Source organism: Scyliorhinus torazame, chromosome 16 (assembly GCF_047496885.1).
Source record: "Scyliorhinus torazame isolate Kashiwa2021f chromosome 16, sScyTor2.1, whole genome shotgun sequence".
Taxonomy (NCBI): domain Eukaryota; kingdom Metazoa; phylum Chordata; class Chondrichthyes; order Carcharhiniformes; family Scyliorhinidae; genus Scyliorhinus; species Scyliorhinus torazame.
The window spans coordinates 100,636,799-100,660,555 of NC_092722.1; the positions used below are offsets into that span (position 1 = coordinate 100,636,799).

Genomic DNA, 23,757 nt, shown 5'->3' on the forward strand with positions numbered 1-23,757 from the left:
TGCCCTGAGCCGTCTCCTGCTCGAGTGCCCAGGAAGTGTCGTGTTCCCTGTTTTATACTGTGTATGCTCTTGCCTGTGATTGGCTGTCATGTTGTGTGTGTTGATTGGTCCGTTAATCTGTCCATCAGTATGTATATATGTATGTCTATGATGTTTACCTGAATATCATGACATTCCCCCTTTTTTACAAGAACATGTGCCTACGTGGTCATAAATAGAGATGTGTACTGAGTGTAGCTAAATGTGTGTGTGTGCAATATTTATAGCATGTACATGGGGCTAAACTATATACAAGGGGCGATGTCGGGTGCGACATAACAACGAGGTTGTACCATAAACAAAGAACGGGGAAATGTTGAATGATAAAATAAATTCCTGTAACGATAAGAACATAAACATATTAACACAGTGGTAGTACAAGCAGTCTCATAAGTCCAGTCTATTAGGTGGGCGACGAATTTGGGTTGACTGTTCAGGTGGCACACCATTCATCACCCGGATTGATCATGTTAACTTGCACTGGCTGGTGGGTCCTGGGTGGAGTCATTTGGTTCCCATCACTGACCGCAACACGGAAGGCGTCCCGGTCGTCTGTGTCACTGGTCTGGATATCGTCTGGACACGATTCGTAATAAGGAGGCTGAATGGTCCACACGTCCCTGCGAGGTTGTCGGAGTTGGGGAACATTGCCAGGTTGAGCTGCCCGACAGCAAGCAGCATAGTGGCCCACCTTGCCACAGCAGAGGCATTGTCGGGTTTTTGCGGGACATTGCCGCTTTAAATGTGCGGCTCCACAGTTGCCGCATGTCGTGACGTCATGGCGTCGTTGCGCCACTGTGCATGCGCAGTTCGGTCTTGCGTCGAGCGCGCCTGCGCATCACGTCCCTCAGTGTTGCCGTAGTTTTTGGCGCGCGCAGGAGGCTTCAAAAAGGGCGCGAAATGACCGCCCTCGTCCGGGCCGCGGGCCGGGAGGAACTCAATCGCCTGGACCCGTTCGGCCTCGTAGGGCACCTGCCTCACTGATCCGGCCGCGTAGGACCCCTGCCGCGCCGATTCAGCTGCCTGAAATTGGGTATAGCGGCTAGTCACGTTTTCGTGCAGGACACAGGCTTCGATTGCGGAGGCTAAGGTGAGGCCTTTTATTTTTAAGAACTGCTGGCGTAGGGTGCCCGAGGTGACCCCCAAAACGATCTGGTCCCGAATCATGGAATCGGAGGTGGTATCGTAACCGCAGGACTGCGCGAGGATGCGGAGATGAGTAAGGAATAACTGAAAGGGCTCATCCTTACCTTGCAGGCGCTGCTGGAAGAGATACCTCTCGAAGCTCTCGTTGACCTCGACGTTGAAGTGTTGGTCGAGCTTGAGAAGGACCGTCTTGTATTTGGTCTTGTCCTCGCCTTCCGCGAACACCAGGGTGTTGTAGACATGGATGGCGTGTTGACCTGCGGGGGTGAGGAGGATGGCGATCTTTTTGGTGTCCGAGGCGCTTTCCTTTTCGTTGGCTTCCAGAAAGCGCTGGAAGCGCTGTTTGAACAGCTTCCAATTAACGCCAAGGTTTCCAGTGACTTGCAGCGGCTGCGGTATGTTGACGGTGTCCATGGCGCAGGATGGCAGATTCCGGAGGATTTGTAGGTAGGTACCAAAGTCACTCCTGGTACTATGAAGTGTTGGGTACACGAGGTGGCCTCGTGTAAAGGGACCAGTTTGAGGGCACTATTGCTGACGCCCCTTCCGTCCTTGCCAACCAGGTACTCCACGAGCCCAGTGGTGGCATCAATGCTGATGGTGTGGAACCAGTGCCCAAGCATTTTAGACTGGAGGGTGAAGTGTTCGGTACTCTGCTACACAGATGAACCAACACGGTTGCAAATGGTACAACGCAGTTTTATTTCAAACATCTATTTTCACTGGTAAACTGTTTACTGAGGTTCGATCATGACCCTTGATTCTGTGGACCTATTCCTAATTCTATCTTCTAGTGGCACTCAGCACATGGTGGGTGTCTGAGTGACTTGCAATGAGCTCTGTGCCCTGAGCCGTCTCCTGCTCGAGTGCCCAGGAAGTGTCGTGTTCCCTGTTTTGTACTGTGTATGCTCTTGCCTGTGATTGACTGTCGTGTTGTGTGTGTTGATTGGTCCGTTGATCTGTCCATCAGTATGTATGTATGTATGTATGTGCTATGATGTTTACCTGAATATCATGACAGAGGGCATGTCCCTGTATGTGCCGAATTGTGGCAATCATGGGTTTGCCCTTGCGGGGTCGGATGCAAGCTTCTGGGGGTGGAGGCAGGTGGGGATAGAATACTTTAGAGATTTATTTGTTGGAGGGAAGTTTGCAGACCTGTAGGAACTGGAGTGGACATATCAGTTGCCAAAGGGGAATGGGTTCAGGTACCTGCAGGTTCGGGACCACATGATGAAGGAGGTGAAATGAAAAAAAAATGAAATGAAATGCAGTTATTGTCACAAGTAGGCTTCAAATGAAGTTACTGTGAAAAGCCCCTAGTCGCCACATTCCGGTGCCTGTTCGGGGAGGCTGGTACGGGAATTGAACCGTGCTGCTGGCCTACCTTGGTCATTTCAAAGCCAGCGATTTAGCCCTGTGCTAAACCAGCCCCTGTGCCTTTTTTTCCCACGATGCCACCCCCCCCGTGTTGCAGGAAAAACTGTCCGAGGAGGAGATAGGAGAGGGCAAGATCTCAGATATGTATAGGGAGTTGTTGAAAAGAGAGAATGTCCCCGTGGAGGAGTTTAGACATAAATGGGAGGAGGAGCTGTAGTATGGCGTGAGGCGTTGCGAGAGTAATGCGTTCTCATCGTGTGCAAGGCTCATCCAGTTTAAAGTGGTACGTAGGGCAAACCCAACAGTGTTCAGGATGAGTCTGTTCTTTCCAGGGGTGGAAGATAGGTGTGGGGTCTTTGTACCAGGGAGGCCTGCAAACGATGTTCATGTGTTTTGGGCATGTCCATAGTTGAGGAGATTTTGGACGGGATTTGCAGATAAATAATATCGAAGATTTTGGGGGTAACGATAGCTCTGGGTCTGGAGGTGGCAATATTTGGATGTCGGAGGATCTGGGACTGCAGGTGGGGAGAGGGGCCGATGTGTTGGCCTTTGCTTCCCTAATAGCCCGGAGACAGATTTTGTGGTGCTGGTGGGACTCGGAGCCGCCAAGTGTGAGGGTATGGTTGAGCAATTTAGTGGAGTTCCTGCACTTAAAGAAAATCAAGTTTGTCATCATGGGATGCAGAGGAGGAGTTCACATTGAGGTGGAAGTTGTTAATTCTTTAAGGAGTGTTGAGTCGTCAGTGAGTGGGGGAAGTTCGTTTTTCTGTTTAAGTTGGGTTAAAAGTTAAAAAGGATGGGCAGACACACAGATGGGTGGGGATTTTTTGGGGGGGTGTAAGGATGGTTTGGCTGTTTGCTGTTGCCCTGGTTGTTTTTTGTGTTTTATTTTGTATATATTTGAAAATGCCTACGATAAAATGTTTTTAAATGGACTAACTTTTAAACTTGGGTAGGAAGAAGCAGACCTCTGGTTCCTGGAATACTCAACAGGCATGCTTCTTGTTTTGTTACCGCATGGGAGTCGCACCGGCCGATTTGTTGATGGGTCGCTGCCTCCCCACCCCTGAATTTGGTCACCCCAGACGTTGGCGGGAAGGTCCGCCATCAACAGGACTAATCAAGGTGTTCGCAGGCTGGCTTTTGCCGTCACAAAAGTTCGCCCCTGGTGGCACGTCCTGAATTTCTGCAAAGGAACTGCATGGATCATGGTCGTTGTGTTATCACAGACTGGACCTACTTCGTATAGGGTGCTGGCACAGGGCTATGAGTCCAATCGGCGCTTGGGCCATCGCTGCTGCTGCATTGCCAACGTGCTGGACCTAGTTCCAGAAGCCCCGATCTAGAACCCTCTACTGCCTTTGTTGCCACCAATGTTGCCGCTTCCACTGCTGCCCACGGTTGTGTTGGCCGTCGAGAAACCGAACCCCGAGGTCAAAGACGCTGGGCTGCTATATGAGGTCCCACCCGGTTCTGATTCAGAATCAGACATGGATATTTTGCCCCTGCCAGAGTCATCGTACCAGGTCCCGCAACAGCGTCTCCCGCACTAGCGTGCCCCAGTCAATATACGCCTCCAGATACCACACGGATGACACCAAGATGGTGGTGGGGGGGCATTATAACCCCCACGGAGGTCAAGGAATCAGGACAATCTGATTCCCTGTGACCGCCACAGAATATGAACTTCCCCCGAACGGGTGTGGAGCTTCCCCTTTACAGCAGAACCCTCACTAGTATAAAAACCCTGACCTGGGTGCAGGTCGAGGAGGGAGACCCTTCGGGGAGTGGTGAGTTTGATTGTATTACCAATAATCCTTGTTCATCGCTTTCTAGCTATGTTATTCTCTAAATCTGAATAAAGATTGTAGACTTCCAGTTAACACAAATACTTTATTCAGTCGGTTCGTTTTGTTTCCAGAGCTTAACTAGATATAATACAGTCAAAAGGTATGACCAGTGAAGCTAAGGTAAACTGCCTATGCTGAGCTGTCTCTGTGTGCTGCTGCTCACTAGCCCTGTGCTTCTGAAAGAGGTGGATCCTACTTGGGCTGGACCCTTTATACCTGTCTCTGATGTCCTCTAGTGATGCTGTGGCTATTACATCTGTCTGCAGTCCCTGGTGTATGTGCAGATGTATGTATAGATGTACAGATCACTACATCCCCCCCCCCCTTTTTATTGGACATGTTTTCCAGACTGGCCTCAAGAAAACTGTACATAACAAGTGGTGAGAATATGCAAATCTGCACACTGTGAAATGATAAAAGTAATACAGAAAAAATTAACTGTGTTCTGAGTCCATCGTGAGAAATGTCCATATTCGTCTTGTGCATGTGTTGAAGTGTCGTCACAAATCTAGCCGGTCGGGTGCCTTACGACTTCTGCTGGAGCGTCTTAACGGTGGTCGTAGGGATGATGGTTTGATGTCATCAAGAGTACTGTCTGGCGTTGTCTGGTGAGGAACGTCCTGTGGACAAATGGACTCGGTCAAGTCCAGTGTGGGAAATACTGGCGTTGTAGGACGATTCTCTAATAGATCCCGGCGGTTACGGCGAAAAAGTACTCCCGCAGACGATTTGACAATTTAGGCTTGCGGTGCCTCCTGCCTGATCACCATGGCTGACTCAGATCATCCGCCTTCTGGGTCCCTGATTCTGATTGTGTCACCTATTGTCAGTGGCTTGAGTGGGATCGCATGTTGATCGTAGTATAGTTTTTGTTTGGAGCATAGTGCCCGTATGTCGTCGAGAACCGGTGCGTTGCTGGGGTCTCGGAATTGCTTTGCCGGTAGGGTTGTCCGGATGTCTCTGCCGAAGAGCATTTGCGCTGGTGACAGTCCTGAGCTCAATGGGGTTGCTCGGTACAATAACAGAGCTAGGTTGATGTCAGAACGTGACTCGGCTACTTTGCTGATGAGTCGTTAAATGATGTGGACACCTTTATCCTCTGTTCCATTTGATTTCAGGTAACGATTCTGTGTCGCACCGTTGTCTGACCTCAACTTTTTCCTGTGTTTGTGGTATTGATTCTGTATGTCATCGTTCATGAAAGCTGTTTTGCTTGTTTGTTCTGGAGCAGATGTGAATTTGTGAGATTCTTTATCATGCCATGGCATGTTTGTAGTCTTGTCATTGTTTCGCAGTGTGCTGTGGCATTGTTCTTCACATGCAGAGTTGTACCATGTTGTACAGGTCGTTGTTTCATTGTTGTTGTTTCTGTCTTTGTTGTTTTCGTTGTCGTTCTTGTTGTTGTTTTTGTCGTTTCTGTCTTGGTTGTTTTCGTTGCCGTTCTTGTTGTTGTCGTTCTTGTTGTTCTTTTTGTTGCGCTTGTTGACTCTGTTTTCATTGTTTTCGCTTTTATTCTTGTTCTTTTCCTTGTCATGCTTGTTGTTTCTGGGATGCTTCTTGTTGCTTTTGTCGTTCTTGTTGCGCTGCATGTTGTTTTTGTTGTTCTTCTTGTTTCTGCTGTGCTTCTTGTAGTTTTTGTTGTTCTTGTTGCGCCCAATGAGTGTGCCATGTCGTTTATTTGAGTCATTGTCACAGTTATTAGTGTCAGCGTCCTTTGTGGTATCTGCTACATTGAGCGTTTCTTCTTGAGAATTGTGAGAATGATCTGATGTTGCATTGATGTTGGTGACATCAGTCATTTGTGGTGGATTCGATTCCTCTTCTTTGCTTACTTGGTACTCCTCTTCTAGAGACATTTCTGGTTCACTTGAATCATCAATGATTTCTAGGTGCTCCTCTTTTGGAGTCATTTCAGGTCCACTTGAATTATCATTGAGTTCTTCGTGCTCCTCTTTTGGAGTCATTTCAGGGTCACTTGAATTACCATTGATTTCTTGGTGCTCCTCTTTTGGAGTCATTTCAGGTTCATTTGAATCATCTGTGATCTCTTTGTGCTCCTTTTCTGGAGTCAAAATCTTCACAATTTCATTTTGTTTGGGTTGTGGCGCTCCTGTTCTGGAGTCAAAATCTTCAAGATTTCTATTGACGTGGTCTCTCTGGACTCTTGGTGCTCCTCTTCTGGAGTCAAAATCTTCAGGATCTCTATTGACGTGGTCTCTTTGGACTCTTGGTGCTCCTCTTCTGGAGTCAAAATCTTCAGGATTTCTATTGACGTGGTCTCTCTGGACTCGTGGGTGGCCGTCCTCTGATTATTGAGTGCTTCTGTGCAGATGAGCTGAGATACGTCAGTCTCGCTGTGATCCTGCACATCCTGTATGGCAATTGTGATTTCTTCATCACTTATCTCACATACAGTGGGTAGACATTCAGTGTCTTCTTCTGGTGGCTCAAATAAGCTTGATAGATCTTCATGGTTTTGTACATGCATGGCGTTCGCTATGGAGTGTTTGCTTGCCTCCATTTTTGAGTCTGTCACCGAGTTGTCTGTGGAGGCTTGCATCACTCTCTTTGTGGAGGCTTGCGTCACTCCCTTTGTGGAGGCTTGTGTCACTCTCTTTGTGGAGTCCTTCATCGCTCTCTCTGTGGAGTCTGTCATCGCTCTCTTTGTGGAGTCCTTCATCGCTCTCTCTGTGGAGTTTGTCATCGCTCTCTCTGTGGAGTCTGTCATCGCTCTCTTTGTGGAGTCGTGCAGTGTTCTCACTGTAAAGTCGATCTGTGCTTTCTCAACACTGTGCTCTCTGTGTGGCATCATCTTCGTCTTGGGTATTGCTGTCATCCCATGTATCGACGATCTGCCATGGCACCATGGTATTGGATTCATCTACCATGAGAAGAGTAATATTGAGCTTTTCAACCGTGTTGCTGATGCTGTGATCAGGATCTCTGAATAACTCAGCCATGTCTGAGTAGTATTGTGTGTATTGGTCGATAGACAAATCATTGCTTTTTGTTTCGGAGTTGTGATCGTTCTCTTTGTGTTCAATGAACAAATCATCTTCTTGTGTGGAGGCTGGGACCCTTGGTGGTGCGTGGACCATTCTCTGTTACTTGGCGTCAGGCCGCAGCATAATCCTGCACTCACGAGTCGGGATGTCATATATGCTGGGCTGAAGATTCCCCAATCCCAAGAACTCATCGTCAGGGTCTTCACGGTACAACACCTCTAGTTGTGGTTCGGATTTGGTACTGGGGTAGCCATCTCCCAAGATGAAATCTTCATCTGAGTCGTAGTCTACAAGGACCATATCATCTTCTAGGGTGGTGCTAACTGCTTGTTCCAGGGTGTTGTGAAAGTTATTTTCAACTGCTGGTGTAAGTTTGGGCATTGTTCTGTCTTTTGAGGCAAGAAAATGGGGTTTTGCAGCTTTAAATTTCTTTTTGTTCATTTTCGTGCATTTCCTTTTTAAGTGGGCGTGGTCCTGGTCCTCTGACGTCATGACGCTCGTGACTTCATGTGTAGGACTCGATTGCCCATGCGCACTCCAAGTTTCCTGTACTGTGTACTCTTTTCGCAACTGCGCATGTGCGGCTCCCTTCTCAAGATGGCCACCGCTCAGAACCTCCGTCTTCCTCCGATTCAACCCTGCCTCCGCATCGTGGTGAGTGTCCGTGCCATTTTTACCGATTTTGTTTTCTAACTGATGATTCTGTGTTTGTAGAGACTCAAAGTATTGATTTTGTTTTTGTTCATAAGCAAGGCATTTTTGTATAGCGATTTCTAGAGTTAGACACTTATTTTGTGGAAGTTCTTCCCTCAAATTTTTATCAACTAATCCAGAAATTAATTGATGCATTATCACAGTGTCTCTGAAATCAGCATAATCACAGCCTTGTGGTATTAACTTGAGATTTGTAATAAAATCAGAGATGGGCCCTCCGTTTCTCTGACAAGAGTTAAATCTTTCCAGCATCTCACCAGACGGACTGTTACAGCATTCAGCAAATTTTTTGAGTATAACTTCAGATTTGGTGTTGTCCTCACCTTCTAAGTAATTAAAGCAATTATAGATTTCTCTAGCTTCATGCCCTCCTGTTGAGAGTAACATGGCTATTTTTGTTGCATCAGAGGCAGTGCTTAAATCATTAGCTGTAATAAATGTTTGGAACAGCTGTTCAAACATTTTCCAGTTATAACTTAAATTACTGGCTGTTTCCAGCTGCCACGGAGTCCCAACAAGTTCCATCGAATCAGTTAGTCATCGAGGATCCATTTGCTGTGAAGTCTTCCACAGTCAAATATCCGGTTTAAGTTTTTCTTCTGTTGCTGGTGTCCAGCTAACTTTCTGAAATCACTCCTGGTATCATATGTTACTCTCTAAGTCTGAATAAAGATTGTAGACTTCCAGTTAACACAAATACTTTATTCAGTAGGTTTGTTCTGTTTCCAGAGCTTAACTAGATATAATACAGTCAAGAGGTATGATCAGTGAAGCTAAGGTAAGCTGCCTATGCTGAGCTGTCTCTGTGTGCTGCTGCTCACTAGCCCTGTGCTTCGGAAAGAGGCAGATCCTACCTTGGGCTGGACCCTTTATACCGGTCTCTGATGCCCTCTAGAGATACTGTGGCTGTTACATCTGTCTGCAGTCCCTGGTGTCTGTGCAGATGTATGTACAGATGTACAGATCACTACACTACCTGCTGTTTCATGTGTGCTGTTTTGGAGGATTCAACAATAATCTTAATGCAGTGGTAAGAAGCTGTTTGGTTAATCTTGCGTAGGTCATCTGATGTGGTTTGAAAGGATCCAGCTTCAAGACATTTTAAGATGGTGATCACATAAACTGGTACAAATACTACTGTTCTTATTATCTTCAGTCAGCAGTTTACGTTTTTTTTCAATTGCTTTAGGAGAAATCACTGAGCGTCCACATGTCAGGAAGTGGATACTGAATTTTAATATAAAGGAGTGTGGAGGATAATATTTAGACTCATCAGCAAATATGTAATAATGTCTTGATGCTGGCTGCAAAATACTGAATTGGGGGCTGAATTTGCAGATCTCAAAAGTACTAACACCTGGCGGCATATCAGTTATAGAACGCTGATTCTGATGCTGACATTGTTGACCAGGGCAGGGAGGGTGTTGGGATTAGGAAAACTGCTCTCTTCTTAAGTGAGGCCAGCTAAAGCTTGTTAAAAGCCCCTTCAGAGCTTGAGAAGGCTGAATGTAGAAATTGCTGACAGGACACACAAGTTGCTTGCACATTCAGAAACAGAATAGCTGAATGTGCAGGTAAAGAGTGGGGAGCAAGTCATGGTTACCCCAGGGCCTCGGCCCGGCCTGGTATGGTGCAAAGGGCGACTTAGCACTTGATATTTGACGTGTTATGTACTCTGGGATAACACAGGCTGCAACTGGATGCAGCTTTAACCAAAAACTACTCCAGACTTTGAAGTTAGTTCAATCTGATTTATTGACCCAGTAACAAAGTTAGCACAGTTCTCTGTGAGTTCGACTCTGCTAACCTAAGTGTGGTTACTCTGTCTGACTGAACCAGACTAGCTCTTAGCCACGTGCTGGAGGTGTAATACTGTACATACACCCTGACTCACTCTGTAGATGTTCATCAGTGGAAAGAGGTGGAGTGTGAGTGCCTCGTACCTTTTATAGTGAGATACCACCCCTGAGTGTCCTACCTGCTCATTGGTCATGTCCTGTTCTCTGTGTTCATTAGCTGCCAGTCTGTCTGCATATCATTATCTGCATGTCTGCATATCATGGCAATACTGAGTATGTGGCAGGCAGAGTGGGCATTCAGTGGCTGGGCTTTGAATGAGGTCAGTACCCTCCTGGTAATGCAGGGGGAGAAGAGCAATGCAGGGGGAGAAGAGCAGGGAGCAAGGATGCCAAGGACAATTGGGTGGTCACCTACTAAGAAGGAAAGTTGTCGCTGGTAATGGGAGCATGACTGTCTGATGTTGCCCCACGATGATGAGGGGCAATTCCCTCCTCAGGATGAGGGGAATGGCGAGCAGCAGGATGCAGGAGAGGAAAGTGGGCAGGAATACTACAGACACCATACCAACCGAGGCACAGAATCTACCAATACAGACGAGTTGCTGGGAGACTGTAACTCTCCAGGCAGATATCACAGTCAGTCATCTATGCATTCATTGCAGTGGACCTCATACCGCACAGCACTGGTTGACATGTCCTGCCAGAAGCTGTCAGTCATTTTGGCCTTAAAATTCTTTGCTTCTGGCTATGGAATGCAACAACCTATCTGGGGAGGAGCTGGAGCAGGAGGTTAGAGAAGAAGTGAACATACAGGCATAGGAGAATAATGCTGAACAGAGAGGTGCCCCTGCTGTACAGCAATATGGCCTCTTTCTGCCACGCTCGCAAAAAGGGCCTCCCTCCTCTTCCTCACTGCCTCCACCATTAGATCCACATTGGAATTGATGAAGGGAGGGGCGACCATGCCCAGAATGCCAGGTCTGTGGCTCTTTTGTGACTGAGTGGTTCCCTACAATGCTGTGAAAGGCAGATTTCTCCCTTAGGGCAACAAGCAGCCTGATGTGCCATCAATGAACACAAAACGAGTAGCGAACGTAACTGAGGCTTTAATAAACTAAACAGAAAGCCTCCAGGCCTCGGATCCCAAACTGGGCAGCGGCGGAGACAAGCCACCTTTATACCGAGCCCGAGGGGAAGCGGAGCCAGCAGGCAGTGGTTTACCACTTTACATCTAATACTGTGGCAGTTTACCACAATACACATATACACTACAGTGGTTCGGAGCCAGCAGGGACAAGCCCAGGCATGTAACACTACAACAGTACAATACAGTGTGACGCTCTATCAATTACTACAAAGACAAGAGTAGTGAATAATCAAGGCTTTATTGAGCAAAGATGTGTGGGCTGTAGCTGCTACCAGAATGGGAGCAGCACTGGCGAGCACACACATTTATACGCCGCCTATTGGGCGGAGCCAGCAGGCAGGGATTTACCCATGTACCTCTAGTACAGGAGTCTTACCGTACTACATCTAATATACATCTAATACAATTAGTGGTGACTACCACATTCACCCCCTGCTAAAATAAAGAGTCCGGTGGGGGTGGTGGAAAAATTTACAAGTTCAGTCTGCCGGGGCCTTAATCCTCCGCTGTGATCGCCTCATTCCTGGTGGTGATGCGGACGCCGACTTGGTCACCAGTGACTCCGGGAGCATGTTTTCCCCGTCTTCATTGCCCCCGAGTGGAACCAGTGGGACGACGGCTCTTCCTGGGGCGGGGGCTGCGGTGAGGTGTGCTGGGGGGAGGGTGAGTGAAGCAGGGGCAACCGGAGGGGGGGGGGTGTCGGGTGGTGGGCCATGGGTGGGGATCCAGCGGGTGCCAGGTCCCAGAGGGAGACTGTGTCCTGGCGCCCGTCGGGGTGCGCCATGTAGGCGTACTGCAGGTTCGCGTACAGTAGTTGGACTCTTTCGACCAACGGGTCCGACTTATGGGTCCGCACCTGTTTGCGAAGGAGGACGGGTCCAGGAACTGCCAGCCATGTTGGGAGCGAGACCCCAGAGGTGGATTTCCTGGGGAAGGCAAAGAGACGTTCATGGGGGGTTTCGTTAGTTACAGTGCAGAGGAGCATTCGGATGGAGTGGAGCGCATCAGGGAGGACATCCTGCCAGCGGGAGACCGGGAGATTCTTAGACCGTAGGGCCAGCAGGACGGCCTTCCAGACCGTCCCGTTCTCCCTCTACACCTGCCCGTTTCCCCGGGGGTTGCAGCTGGTCGTCCTGCTCGAGGCAATGTCCATGCTGAGCAGGAACTGACGCAGCTCATCGCTCATAAAGGAGGATCCCTGATCGCTGTGGACGTAAGCGGGGAAACCAAACAGGGTGAAGATGCTGTGGAGTGCTTTAATGACTGTGGCAGAAGTCATATCAGGGCAAGGGATGGCGAAGGGAAACCGGGAGTACTCGTCAACCACGTTCAGAAAGTACTCCTATGTACACCGACTAAGGTCGGTGGAGGGGAGGGGCCCTTTGAAGTCCATGCTGAGGCGCTCAAAGGGGCGGGAGACCTTCACTAGGTGGGCACGATCTGGCCGGTAGAAGTGCGGTTTGCACTCCGCGCAGACCTGGCGAAGCCAACAGGCAGGGATTTACCCATGTACCTCTAGTACAGGAATCTTACCATACTACATCTAATATACATCTAATACAGTTAGTGGTGACTACCACACAGTGGTTTACCACATTCACTCCCTGTTCAAAAAAGAGTCCAGCGGGGGTGAAGTGGACTTAAAGATCAAGTCTGTCGGGGCCTTGACCTTCCGCCGTGATCGCCTCAGTCCCGGCTGTGGTGTGGGCAACGGTGTCGAGACCTGCGCGTCCGGGAGCGTGTTGTCCTCTTCTTCACCCAATAGTTGAGTCGGTGGAGGGAGGGGGCGGTGTGTGGGCGGGGGTGGTGGTGATGGCCGCTGGTGGACCTGCAGGTGCCAGATCTTGAAGTAGCTGGATAGTGGTGGAGGGAGACGTGTAGGATCGGGGGTGGTGGTGATGGTCGCTGGGGAACCTGCAGCTGCCATATCCCGGAGGGAGACTGTGTCCTGTCGCCCGTCATGATGTGCCACGTAGGCATATTGTGGATTGGCATGGAGGAGCATGACCTTCTCGACAAGATGATCTGATTTATGGCTCCACGCATGCTTCCGGAGGAGGAGGGCCCTGGGACTGTCAGCCAGGACGGGAGCGAGACCCCAGAGGTGGACTTCCTGGGGAAGGTAAACATACGTTTGTGAGAGGTCTCAATGGTGGCAGTGCACAGGAGCGACCGGATGGAGTGGAGCGCATCGGAGAGGACCTCCTGCCAGTGGGAGACGTCTAGACAGTAGGGCCAGGAGGACGGCCTTCCAGACTGTCGCGTTCTTCCTCTCCACCTGTCCGTTGCCCCGGGTGTTGTAGCTGGTCGTCCTGCTGGAGGCGATGCCCTTGCTGAGCAGGAACTGACGCAACTCGTCGCTCATGAAGGAGAAACCCCGATCGTTATGGATGTTGGTGGGGAACCCGAACAAGGTGAAAAGACTGTGCAGGGCCTTGATGACGGTGGCAGAGGTCATGTCAGGGCATGGGATGGCAAAGGGGAATCTTGAGTATTCGTCAACATGTTGAGGAAGTACACGTTACGGTCAGTGGAGGGGATGGGCCCTTTGAAATCGATGCTGAGGCGCTCAAAGGGGCAAGAGGCCTTTACCAGGTGCGCTCTGTCTGGCCGATAAAAGTGCGGTTTGCACTCCGCGCAGACCTGGCAGTCCCTGGTCACGGTCCTGACCTCCTCGATGCAGTAAGGCAGGTTACGAGCCTTGATAACGTGAAAAAAATGGGTGACCCCCCCGGGTGACAGAGGTCATTTTGGAGGGCCCGGAGTCAGCCTACTTGTGCACTGGCACATATATCGCGGGATAGGGCATCTGGGGGCTCATTGAGCTTCCCAGGTCGATACAAGATATCGTAGCTGTAGGTGGAGAGCTCGATCCTCCACCTCAGAATCTTGTCGTTCTTGATTTTGCCCCGTTGTGTATTGTTAAACATGAAGGCAACCGATCGTTGGTCAGTGAGGAGAGTGAATCGCCTGCCAGCCAGGTAATGCCTCCAATGTCGCACAGCTTCTACAATGGCTTGGGCTTCCTTTTCGATGGAGGAGTGTTGAATTTCGGAGGCATAGAGGGTACGGGAGAAGAAAGCCACGGGCCTGCCCGCCTGAATGAGGGTAGCGGCCAGAGCAAAGTTCGATGCATCGCTCTCCACCTGGAACGGAATGGACTCGTCCACAGCGTGCATCGCGCTTTGGCAATATATGCCTTGATGCGGTTGAAGGCCAGGCGGGCCTCAGCCGTCAGGGGAAAATTGGAGGATTTAATAAGTGGACGGGCCTTATCCGCATAATTGGGGACCCACTGGGCATAGTAAGAGAAGAATCCCAGACATCTCTTTATGGCCTTGGGGCAGTGGGGGAGGGTGAGTTCCAGGAGGGGGCGCATGCGGTCGGGATCGGGCCCTAGGACTCCGTTTTCCACAACGTAGCCAAGGATGGCTAGGCGGGTTGTGCGGAAAATGCATTTTTCCTTATTATAGGTGAGGTTCAGGAGTTTAGCGGTGTGGAGGAAGTGCCGGAGGTTTTCGTCATGATCCTGCTGGTCATGGCCGCAGATGGTGACATTATCTAAGTACGGGAACGTGGCCCGCAGCTCGTACTGGTCAACCATTCAGTCCATTTCTCGTTGAAAGACCGAGACCCCATTGGTGACGCTGAAGGGAACCCTGAGGAAGTGGTAGAGGCGGCCATCTGCCTCGAAGGCAGTGTATTGGCGGTCCGCCGGGCGGATCGGGAGCTGGCGGTACGCGGACTTCAGTCAACTGTGGAGAAGACTCGATACTGCGCAATCAGGTTGACCATGTCAGATATGTGGGGGAGGGGATACTCATCGAGCTGCGTGTACTGGTTGATCGTCTGACTGTAGTCGATGACCATCCGGTGCTTCTCCCCAGTCTTGACGACCACCACTTGGGCTCTCCAGGGGCTGGTACTAGCCTCAATGATCCCTTCTCGTAGGAGTTGCTGGACCTCTGACCTGATAAAGGCCCTGTCCTGGGCACTGTATCGTCTGCTCCTAGTAGCAACGGGGTTAGCGAAGAGCGAGGCTGGGGGTGACCTTAAAGGTCGCGAGGCGACAGACGGTGAGGGGGGTGCAGGGGTCCACCGAACTTTAAAGTAAGGCTTTGGAGGTGGCACTGGAAGTCCAGCCCCAGTAATAGGGCAGCACAGAGATGGGGAAGGACGTAGAGTTTAAAGTTAGTGTACGCCACGTCTAGTACAGTAAGGGTTGCGACACAGTACCCCCGGATTTCTACTGAATGTGATCCGGAAGCCAGGGAGATTTTCTGGGTCGCGGGTAAAATTGGGAGGGAGCAGCGCCTTACTGTATTCGGGTGTATGAAGCCGTCTGTGCTCCCGGAGTCGAAAAGACAGGCCGTCTAGTGCCCGTTGAGCCAGACGGTCATCGTAGATTTTGTGGGGCGATGAGGCCGAGACTGGTCGAGCGTGATGTAGGCGAGCTTCGGAAGGTGATGGGTAGGCTGGTCGGAGGTAGCGGCGGCCACCGTACGACCAGGTGAGCAGGACTCCCGGGAGGCTGTGGAGTGGTCCTAAGATGGCGGCGCCATGGTTCGCACGTGGCGAGTGGCATCGGAGGTGGCGTCAAAGATGGCGGCCCTCATGGGTCGCGTGTGGCGGGTGGAGTGCAAGGTGGCGTCAAAGATGGCGGCCCCCATGGGTCGCACGTGGCGGGCGAAATCAAAGATGGCGGCGCTCACGTGTCGCACATGGCGGGTGGCACTGCAGCTGGGGGGGGCCCCGACAGGCAGCAGGCAGCGCTGCTGGGCCTAGGTGTTTTTGGGAGAGGTCGGGCCTGGCAGGCTTTCGCAAAGTGGCACTTCCTCCCACACCCGTTGCAAGTCGCATTCCATGCAGGGCAGCGTTGTCTGGGATGCTTACCCTGGCTGCAAAAGTAGCACTTTGGCCTTCCGGCGTTGGTGGGTTGCTGTGTGGCACAGGTTTGTGCCGCACTCAAGTCAGATGATGGCGGCGCCCACAAGGTCCACGAGGGTGCCGTGTGGTCGGAGGTGTAGGCCTCCATGTTCTGGAAGGCCACCTCCAGCGAGTTTGAGAGCTGCACTGTCTCTGGGAGGCCGAGTGTACCCCCTTCTAGCAATTGCTGGCGGATGTAGTTCGATTTCATACCTGTGACATAGGCGTCCCTGATCAACAGCTCCGCGTGTTGGGTAGCCGATATCGCCTGGCAATCACAGTTCCGGCTTAGTACCCGCAAGGCACGCAAGAATTCTGCTAGTGATTCCCCAGGGCGTTGTCGTTTTGTGGCAAGAAGCACCTTCATACAACTAGCATACACCTCGTTTACAGACTTTACATATTGTCCCTTTAGCAGTATTATCACCTCCGTATACGAGGGGGTGTCCCTGATGAGAAGAAAACCTTGCGGGCTCACCCGTGCATTGAGGATCTGCTTCTTTTGGAGGTCGGTGAAGTCTTCGGTGGAGGATCCGAGGTACGCTTCGAAGCAACTTAGCCAGTGCTCGAATGTTGCAGTGGCATCGGCTGCCTGTGGGTCCAGTTCCAGGCGATCAGGCTTGAGCGATGAATTCACCTTCGATGTTTAGTTTATTAAATTGATGTGCCATCAATGAACACAAAACGAGTAGTGAACGTAACTAAGGCTTTAAGAAACTAAACAGAAAGTCTCCTGGCCTCGGATCCCGAACTGAGGCAGCGGCGGAGACTAGCCACCTTTATACCGAGCCCGAGGGGAGGTGGAACCAGCAGGCAGTGGTTTACCACATTACATCTAATACAGTGGCAGTTTACCACAATACACATATTATATACAACAGTGGTTCAGAGCCAGCAGGGACTAGCCCAGGCATGTAACAATACAACAATACAATACAATACAGTGGTTTACCACACATCCATAATGATGACTGCTGTTAAAATAAGACATAAGACATAGGAGCCGAATTAGGCCACTTGGCCCATCGAGTCTGCTCCACCATTCAATCATGGCTGAATGAGTCCCACACTTCATCTGATGCACCTCCTGTGGAAATTATCTCCTTTCCACTTAAGGCCCTACTCATACGAAAATCTTAAATTAATCAGTTTACTACTAGATAAAGTTTCTAACCTGATAACAAACTCAGCTCCTGTTTCCTGCCTCATGGCAAAATTTCAGCCCCAGGTTTAACTCCCGCTGCCTCGGGAAAGCGGGCAGCATAATCAAAGACCCCTCCCACCTGGCTCACTCACTGTTCCAACTTCTCCCATCAGGCAGGAGACACATAAGTTTGAGAACTCACAAGAATAGATTCAAAAACAGCTCTTTCCCCGCTGTTACCAGACTCCTAAACAACCCTCTATGGACTGATCTGACTGATACTACACTCTGGTATGCTTCACCTGATGCCTGTGTCTATGTATTTACATTGTGTGCAAGTGTTGTCTTATTACGTTGTTTATTCTTCATGGACTAAATGATCTGTTTGAGCTGCACGCAGAAAGATACTTTTTCACTGTACCTCAGTACACGTGACCATAAACAAATTCAATTCACTCCAATCCAATCCAAACTCTGGCGAGAGGAGTCCATCCCTGTCCATCCCTTATCTGACTGTTGAAGAGTACTTGACTGATAATGTCCCGGCCCCGAACAGGCGCCGGAATGTGGCGACAAGGGGCTTTTCACAGTAACTTCATTTGAAGCCTACTTATGACAATAAGCGATTTTCATTTTCATGTACTTGAGCCTCTAAAGGAATAGAATATGTGACACATCCTGTTTCGAAGCAACAGTTTGAGCAAAGCTGAGTAAAAGTGGCAACAAAATTCCTAACTCAAAACACATAACTTTACGGCCTCAATTTGTCACCCCCAGGCATGTGCACTCAGCAGCCCAGAAGCGGACGTGAAATGCTTTCCGTCCGCAGTCAGCTCCAGAGCGCAATTTTATTCTGGCTGGCCAATCAATGGCCATCCAGCATGAAACGTGCTCTGTGCAAGGCTGAGCGCTGCCCAGGAGAGTGGGAAGAGAGCGGGCACTGAGAAGAGAGAGCATGTGATCTGTCGCTACCAATGTGCTCCCTCAGAGGGTCAGCTCCTGCAGAGGTGTCTCATGAAGCTGCTGACCGGTGAAAAATTGATATCAATGTTAGAACTATGCCACAAGTGTCTAGGCAGCACAATCCTACCCAGACCTCAGCTCCCATATACATTTGTTAATTTAATTTGAGCCCCGACCTTCCACCGCATCCTAGATCGAGGTTGCAGCTTAAACGGAAAGGCGAAATTGCCAATCTGCCTGCCGCCAACCGTAAAGGCAGACAGGCAAAGTAAAATCCCAATCATTGCTGTTTAATTAAGTTAAGAACAAAGAACAAAGAAACGTACAGCACAGGAACAGGCCCTTCGGCCCTCCAAGCCCGTGCCGACCATGCTGCTCGACTAAACTACAATCGTCTACACTTCCTGGGTCCGTATCCCTCTATTCCCATCCTATTCATGTATTTGTCAAGATGCCCCTTAAATGTCACTATCGTCCCTGCTTCCACCACCTCCTCCGGCAGCGAGTTCCAGGCACCCACTACCCTCTGTGTAACTTGGCCTCTTGATTGTTGGCTTGCGTGTGTGCCTGCCAATCGAAATGTAAAGGTACCATGACATTGGTGTCATGCAAGGGTTTCCTCCGGGTGCTCCGGTTTCCTCCCACAGTCCAAAGACGCGCAGGTTAGGTGGATTGGTCATGATAAATTGCCCTTAGTGCCCAAAAAGGTTAGGAGGTGTTATTGGGTCATGAGGATAGGGGGGGAAGTGAGGGCTTAAGTGGGTCGTTGCAGACTCGATGGGCCAAATGGCCTCCTTCTGCACTGTATGTTCTATGACATGGGAAGCATGCCCGACATCATCTTGCGTGATTTTTCACACTTCCAGGTCAGGCTTTAAATAGATTGTGCGGGACACATCGACTTTCGGTATGACTAGACAAAACAACCTGCTCCTCTGAAAGGATCACTGCAAGAGTTCTTCATGTCCTTGTGTCCTCGGCCCAAACATCTTCAGCGGCTTCATCAATAACCTTCATTCCACAATAAGGTCAGAACTATCTCTGAATCCCCCACTGTCAAAATGCTGGGAATTACCATTGACCAGAAACTGAACTGGACTGTTTCAATACTGTGGCTACAACATCAGGTCAGAGAGTGGGGATTTTGTGACAAGTAACTGACCTTCTAACTTCCCAAATCTAGTCCACCCTCTACAAGGCGTAAGTCAGGGGTTTGATGGAATACTTGCCATTTGTCTGCATGAGCGTAGCTCCAACAGCACTCAAGAAGCTTGACACCATCTAGGACAACATATCCTGCTTGATTGCACCCCATTGCATCACCCTCAACATTCACTTCCTCCACCACTAAAACACAGTGGCAGCAATGTGTACAAGCTGCACTGCAACAACTCACCTAGGCTTCTTCGACAGCACCTTCCAAACCCATGACCCCTACCACTTAGAGGACAAGGGCAGATACCTGGGAACACCACCACCTGCAAGATCCCCTCCAAGTTACTCACCATCCTGACTGGGAAATATATCGGCCCTCACTTTACCATCACTGTGTCAAAATCCTGGAACTCCCTCCCTAACAACACTGTGGGTGTACCTATACCACATGGACTGCAGTGTTTCAAGAAGTTGGTTCACCACCTTCTCAAGGGTAATTAGGGATGGGCAATAAGTGTTGATCTAACCAGCCATGCCCACTTCCATTGAATGAATTTTAAAAAATATCCTGCCACCTTTCCATTCTGTAAATGGGATGGTTAATTCTTTGTTCAGCAGCAGGCCACAGATGATAAAGATATTCTTCATGTTCTTGAATTTGGCTCTTTCTGTTCATGGCCAGTCTATGCAGTAAAGATTGAAACTGCATATTTCTGTAATTCATATAATGACTCCTTGGGCGTCATTCTCCGACCCCCCAGCGGGCCGTTGGGCGCCGTGAATCCCACCCCCGCCGGTTGCCGAAGTCTCCGGTACCGATATTCGGCGGGGGCGGGAATCTGGCCGCGCCGGTTGGCGGGCCCCCCCCGCTCGATTCTCCGGCCCGGATGGGCCGAAGTCCCGCCGAGAAATTGCCTGTCCCGCCGGCGTAAATTAAAGTAGGCATTTACCGGCGGGACCAGGCGGCGTGGGCGGGCTCCGGGGTCCTGGGGGGGGCGCAGGGCGATCTGGCCCCGGGGGGTGCCCCCACAGTGGCCTGGCCCGCGATCGGGGCCCACCGATCCGCGGGCGGGCCTGTGCCGTGGGGGCACTCTTTCCCTTCTGCCTCCACCATGGTCTCCACCACGGCGGAGGCGGAGGAGACTCCCTCCACTGCGCATGCGCGGGAAACTGTCAGCGGCCGCTGACGCTCCCGCGCATGCGTCGCCCCGACATGACATTTCCGCGCCAGCTGGCAGGGCAACAAACGCCGTTTCTGCCAGCTGGCGGGGCGGAAATCCCTCCGGCGCCGGCCTAGCCCCTCAATGTTGGGGCTCGGCCCCCAAAGATGCGGAGCATTCCGCACCTTTGGGGCGACGCGATGCCCGTCTGATTGGTGCCGTTTTGGGTCCCAGTCGGCGGACATCGTGCCGTTTGGGGAGAATTTCGCCCCTTGTTTCTGTAAATTGGTGCAAGTGTATTGAGAGCACCGATTCGGACAAAACATTGAACAAGTGCAGTCACTAAAGGTTATACAAAGATAATTTTCAATAGTGAACCAGGTATGTTAACCATTTAGGGCACATGATTAATTAGCTTTAGGACACATGATTAATAATTAATGGTAAAAGAAATGATAGACTTCACAATCTCATTAAATAATAGTTTTTTTATTTTACTAATAGAATTCTTTCATTTCCTAGTCATGAATACATCAGTGGATATTACAGGATTTCAGCATACTTCTTAGCAACAATAATAGGGGATCTATTACCCATACGAACTCTGCCTGCCATTGTATTTTCATGCATAACTTATTGGATGGTTGGTAAATATAAAATATACAAGTGACTTTTAAGTAGTTAGCATGCAGGTAAAATTATCATCTGCTGTGCAGTGATGTTTTTCCAAATCTGAATACAGGAGTATGTTCAGTGATGTTCACTCCTGGTAACGGGCCTTGTATGAATTAAGTATCAATCAGAGACTCACATAGAGGTCAGAACAATTTGATGCATCCACTTTTCTTGTCATTAATTGTAGGAACTGGGAATGGTATGTGCATCTGACTGTTAAATCTATGTGTGCATCAAGTGAACTTTCAGGCTGTTTTTTAACTTTGTGGTGTGCTGGAAGCATGTAGAGGGATCAAGAAATGCGAGAAACTTGGAAGTAATTAGAATATTTTTGTCAGTGGATTTTTAACTGCATCAATATATTACTTTCAGGTTTCCCAACCATGCAACTTGATTCTATCCTGGAAGTGGTTTAATCTCATAGAATCCTTACAGTGCAGAAGGAAGCCATTCAGCCCATCGAGTCTGCACTGACCCTACGAAAGAGCACCCCACCTAGCCCCACTGTCCTGCCCACCTCGCCCCACTGTCCTGCCCACCCAGCCGTATCCTCCCTAACCCTGCCTCTCTCTCTGGCACCTAGACATTTTGGCACTGCCAGCCTGACATCCTGGCAGTGCCCTCCTAGCATTCTCAGGGTGCTTGGGTGGCATTGCCAGACTGGCAGGAGCACTGCCAGGCTGTCAGACGGGCAATGACAGGGTGACCAGATGCCAGGTTGAAACTGCCAGGGATCAGACCCGAAGGGCCTTACTGGTTTGGGGGCGGGGGGGGGGAGGTCTCCCCAAGGTTGTGAGAGGTGGTGTCAAAAACATGTGGGGGAGGGGCGGGGGTTGGGGGAGAACCTGAAAAGGAGTGGTCGAATCGGGACAGCCTTCAAGCTCGCCAGCAAGAAATCACTCTTAAGTGCGGCCTCGGAGGAGAGAATCTCCCCGGGGCCAAAAAAACGACAAATGCCGCAGCTGCTGCCGAGAAACACCCCGCTAAACACGCCATTCAGCGGATATAGTCTGCTGAATCGTGCCCTCTGTCTGTAGCAGAGTATTGCAGAATAAGCTGAGTCAGCAAATAAGGCTTAACCTGACCAGATGGGTTGGAGAAAAAAGGAGGCAGAAGGGACCGCACTTAGGTCTTCCCCCTGAGTTCCTTGTCCTCAGTTATGTTGAGAAAATATGTTTAAAACACACAAAGGGTTGACTTATCATGTGATCTCCATTCTCCAACCACAGGGGCATTTAAAAAAAAAACATTGTCCATGTATCCCAAAGATGACTTGATTACCTAATATCTGGATGTTATCCTGAGTCTCATTGTCCAAGAAAATAATCCATGAGTAATTATTAGTTCTGGAGTTGATTATGAGGCTCCACAGCCTCACACGCACTCCCCAATAGCCTTCCAAAGCCCCCTCACCCCACCAAACTCTCCCCATCCTTCCATTCCCCCTTGGCCGCTCCCTACTCATCCAGTATCCAATGCTACAATGCTACTCCTCCCTTCTGACTACATTCAAGCCTTTGGTGATAGCCAAAAGCTCAGCCGTCTTCAAAGCTTTGAAACATCCAAACATATGGCTGAGCTAAAGTTCAAGGATAGTGAAAGCTCAGTCAACTGCCAAAGCTTTGAAACAAATAAAAAAATGGGTGAGATGAACTCAAGGAAAATGTGGAAACAATGGAGATGTATCACACAATAAAATCCACATTTCATTATTGTTTAATGCAGAATAGCAACTTATCCTGTGATTAATGTACGCCAATGCATCTGAAGACTTTCCCATTTTCGCAATGCTGTTCATTGCTTTAACATCTTGTCAGAAGTGACAATCTGGCAACCACATTACTGAATGGTCACTTACTCCATAGACTCCCTACCATTCAGAAGGAAACCATTTGACCCATTGAGTCTGTACCAGCCCTCCGAAAGAGCACTCTACCTAGGCCCGCTCCCCCACCCTATCCCCGTAACCCTGCGCATTGATCATGGCCAATCCACCTAACCTGCACTCTTTGGGCTGTGGGAAGAAACCTACGCATACATGAGTAGAACATGCAAACTCCACAGTTACCCAAGGCTGCAACCGATCCCGGATCACTGGTGCTGTGAGGAAGCAGTGCTAACCACTGCAAAATAAAACCCTATCATCACCCACTTTGTTAAGAACGTGTAAGATATGATAAGTATTTCATTAGGAGATGTGAAGATTCAGTATCTTTTGAACTCACCTTTCATGTCGTTCCCAACGCCAAACCATGGTTTCACCATGGGCGCGATTCTCCAACCTCATTAGCTCTCGCTCAAGCGAAACGAGGCCGGCGAATAGCGGGAGAGGCCAAAAGCGAGAACCACGGTTTGCAATGCAACCGGCCCGCTTCCATAGGTGAAATGAGGATCTTGACGTAACGTCACGAAAAATGATCACCACTTAAACCCTATTTCCATACAATTAACCGGAGCCACCCCATATCCACGACCTCCCGTCATTCGGCGGCCTCCCCAGCAACTGGCGCGATTAGTACTCCTTTTGAAAAACGTGAATCTGGTAGAAGAGCTTCTGTGGGAAGCCGAGGAGGTGCGTAGCCATCTTTAGTCACAGGCAAAAAGCCCGGGAGTGCTGGGTTTGTTGCCTCTGTGCTCGGCGGGGGTTGAGT

At 49.8% G+C, this 23,757-nt stretch overlaps 1 protein-coding gene across 1 annotated transcript in view; it reads left to right on the plus strand.

Annotated features, from left to right (window-relative positions):
* The window catches only part of LOC140392282 (broad substrate specificity ATP-binding cassette transporter ABCG2-like), a 336,441-nt gene that overhangs the window by 259,995 nt on the left and 52,689 nt on the right, over nucleotides 1-23,757 (plus strand). Inside the window, exon 10 of the mRNA XM_072477599.1 lies at nucleotides 20,954-21,078. Coding sequence (XP_072333700.1) covers nucleotides 20,954-21,078 — 125 coding nt within the window. The remainder of the gene's footprint in view (nucleotides 1-20,953; nucleotides 21,079-23,757) is intronic.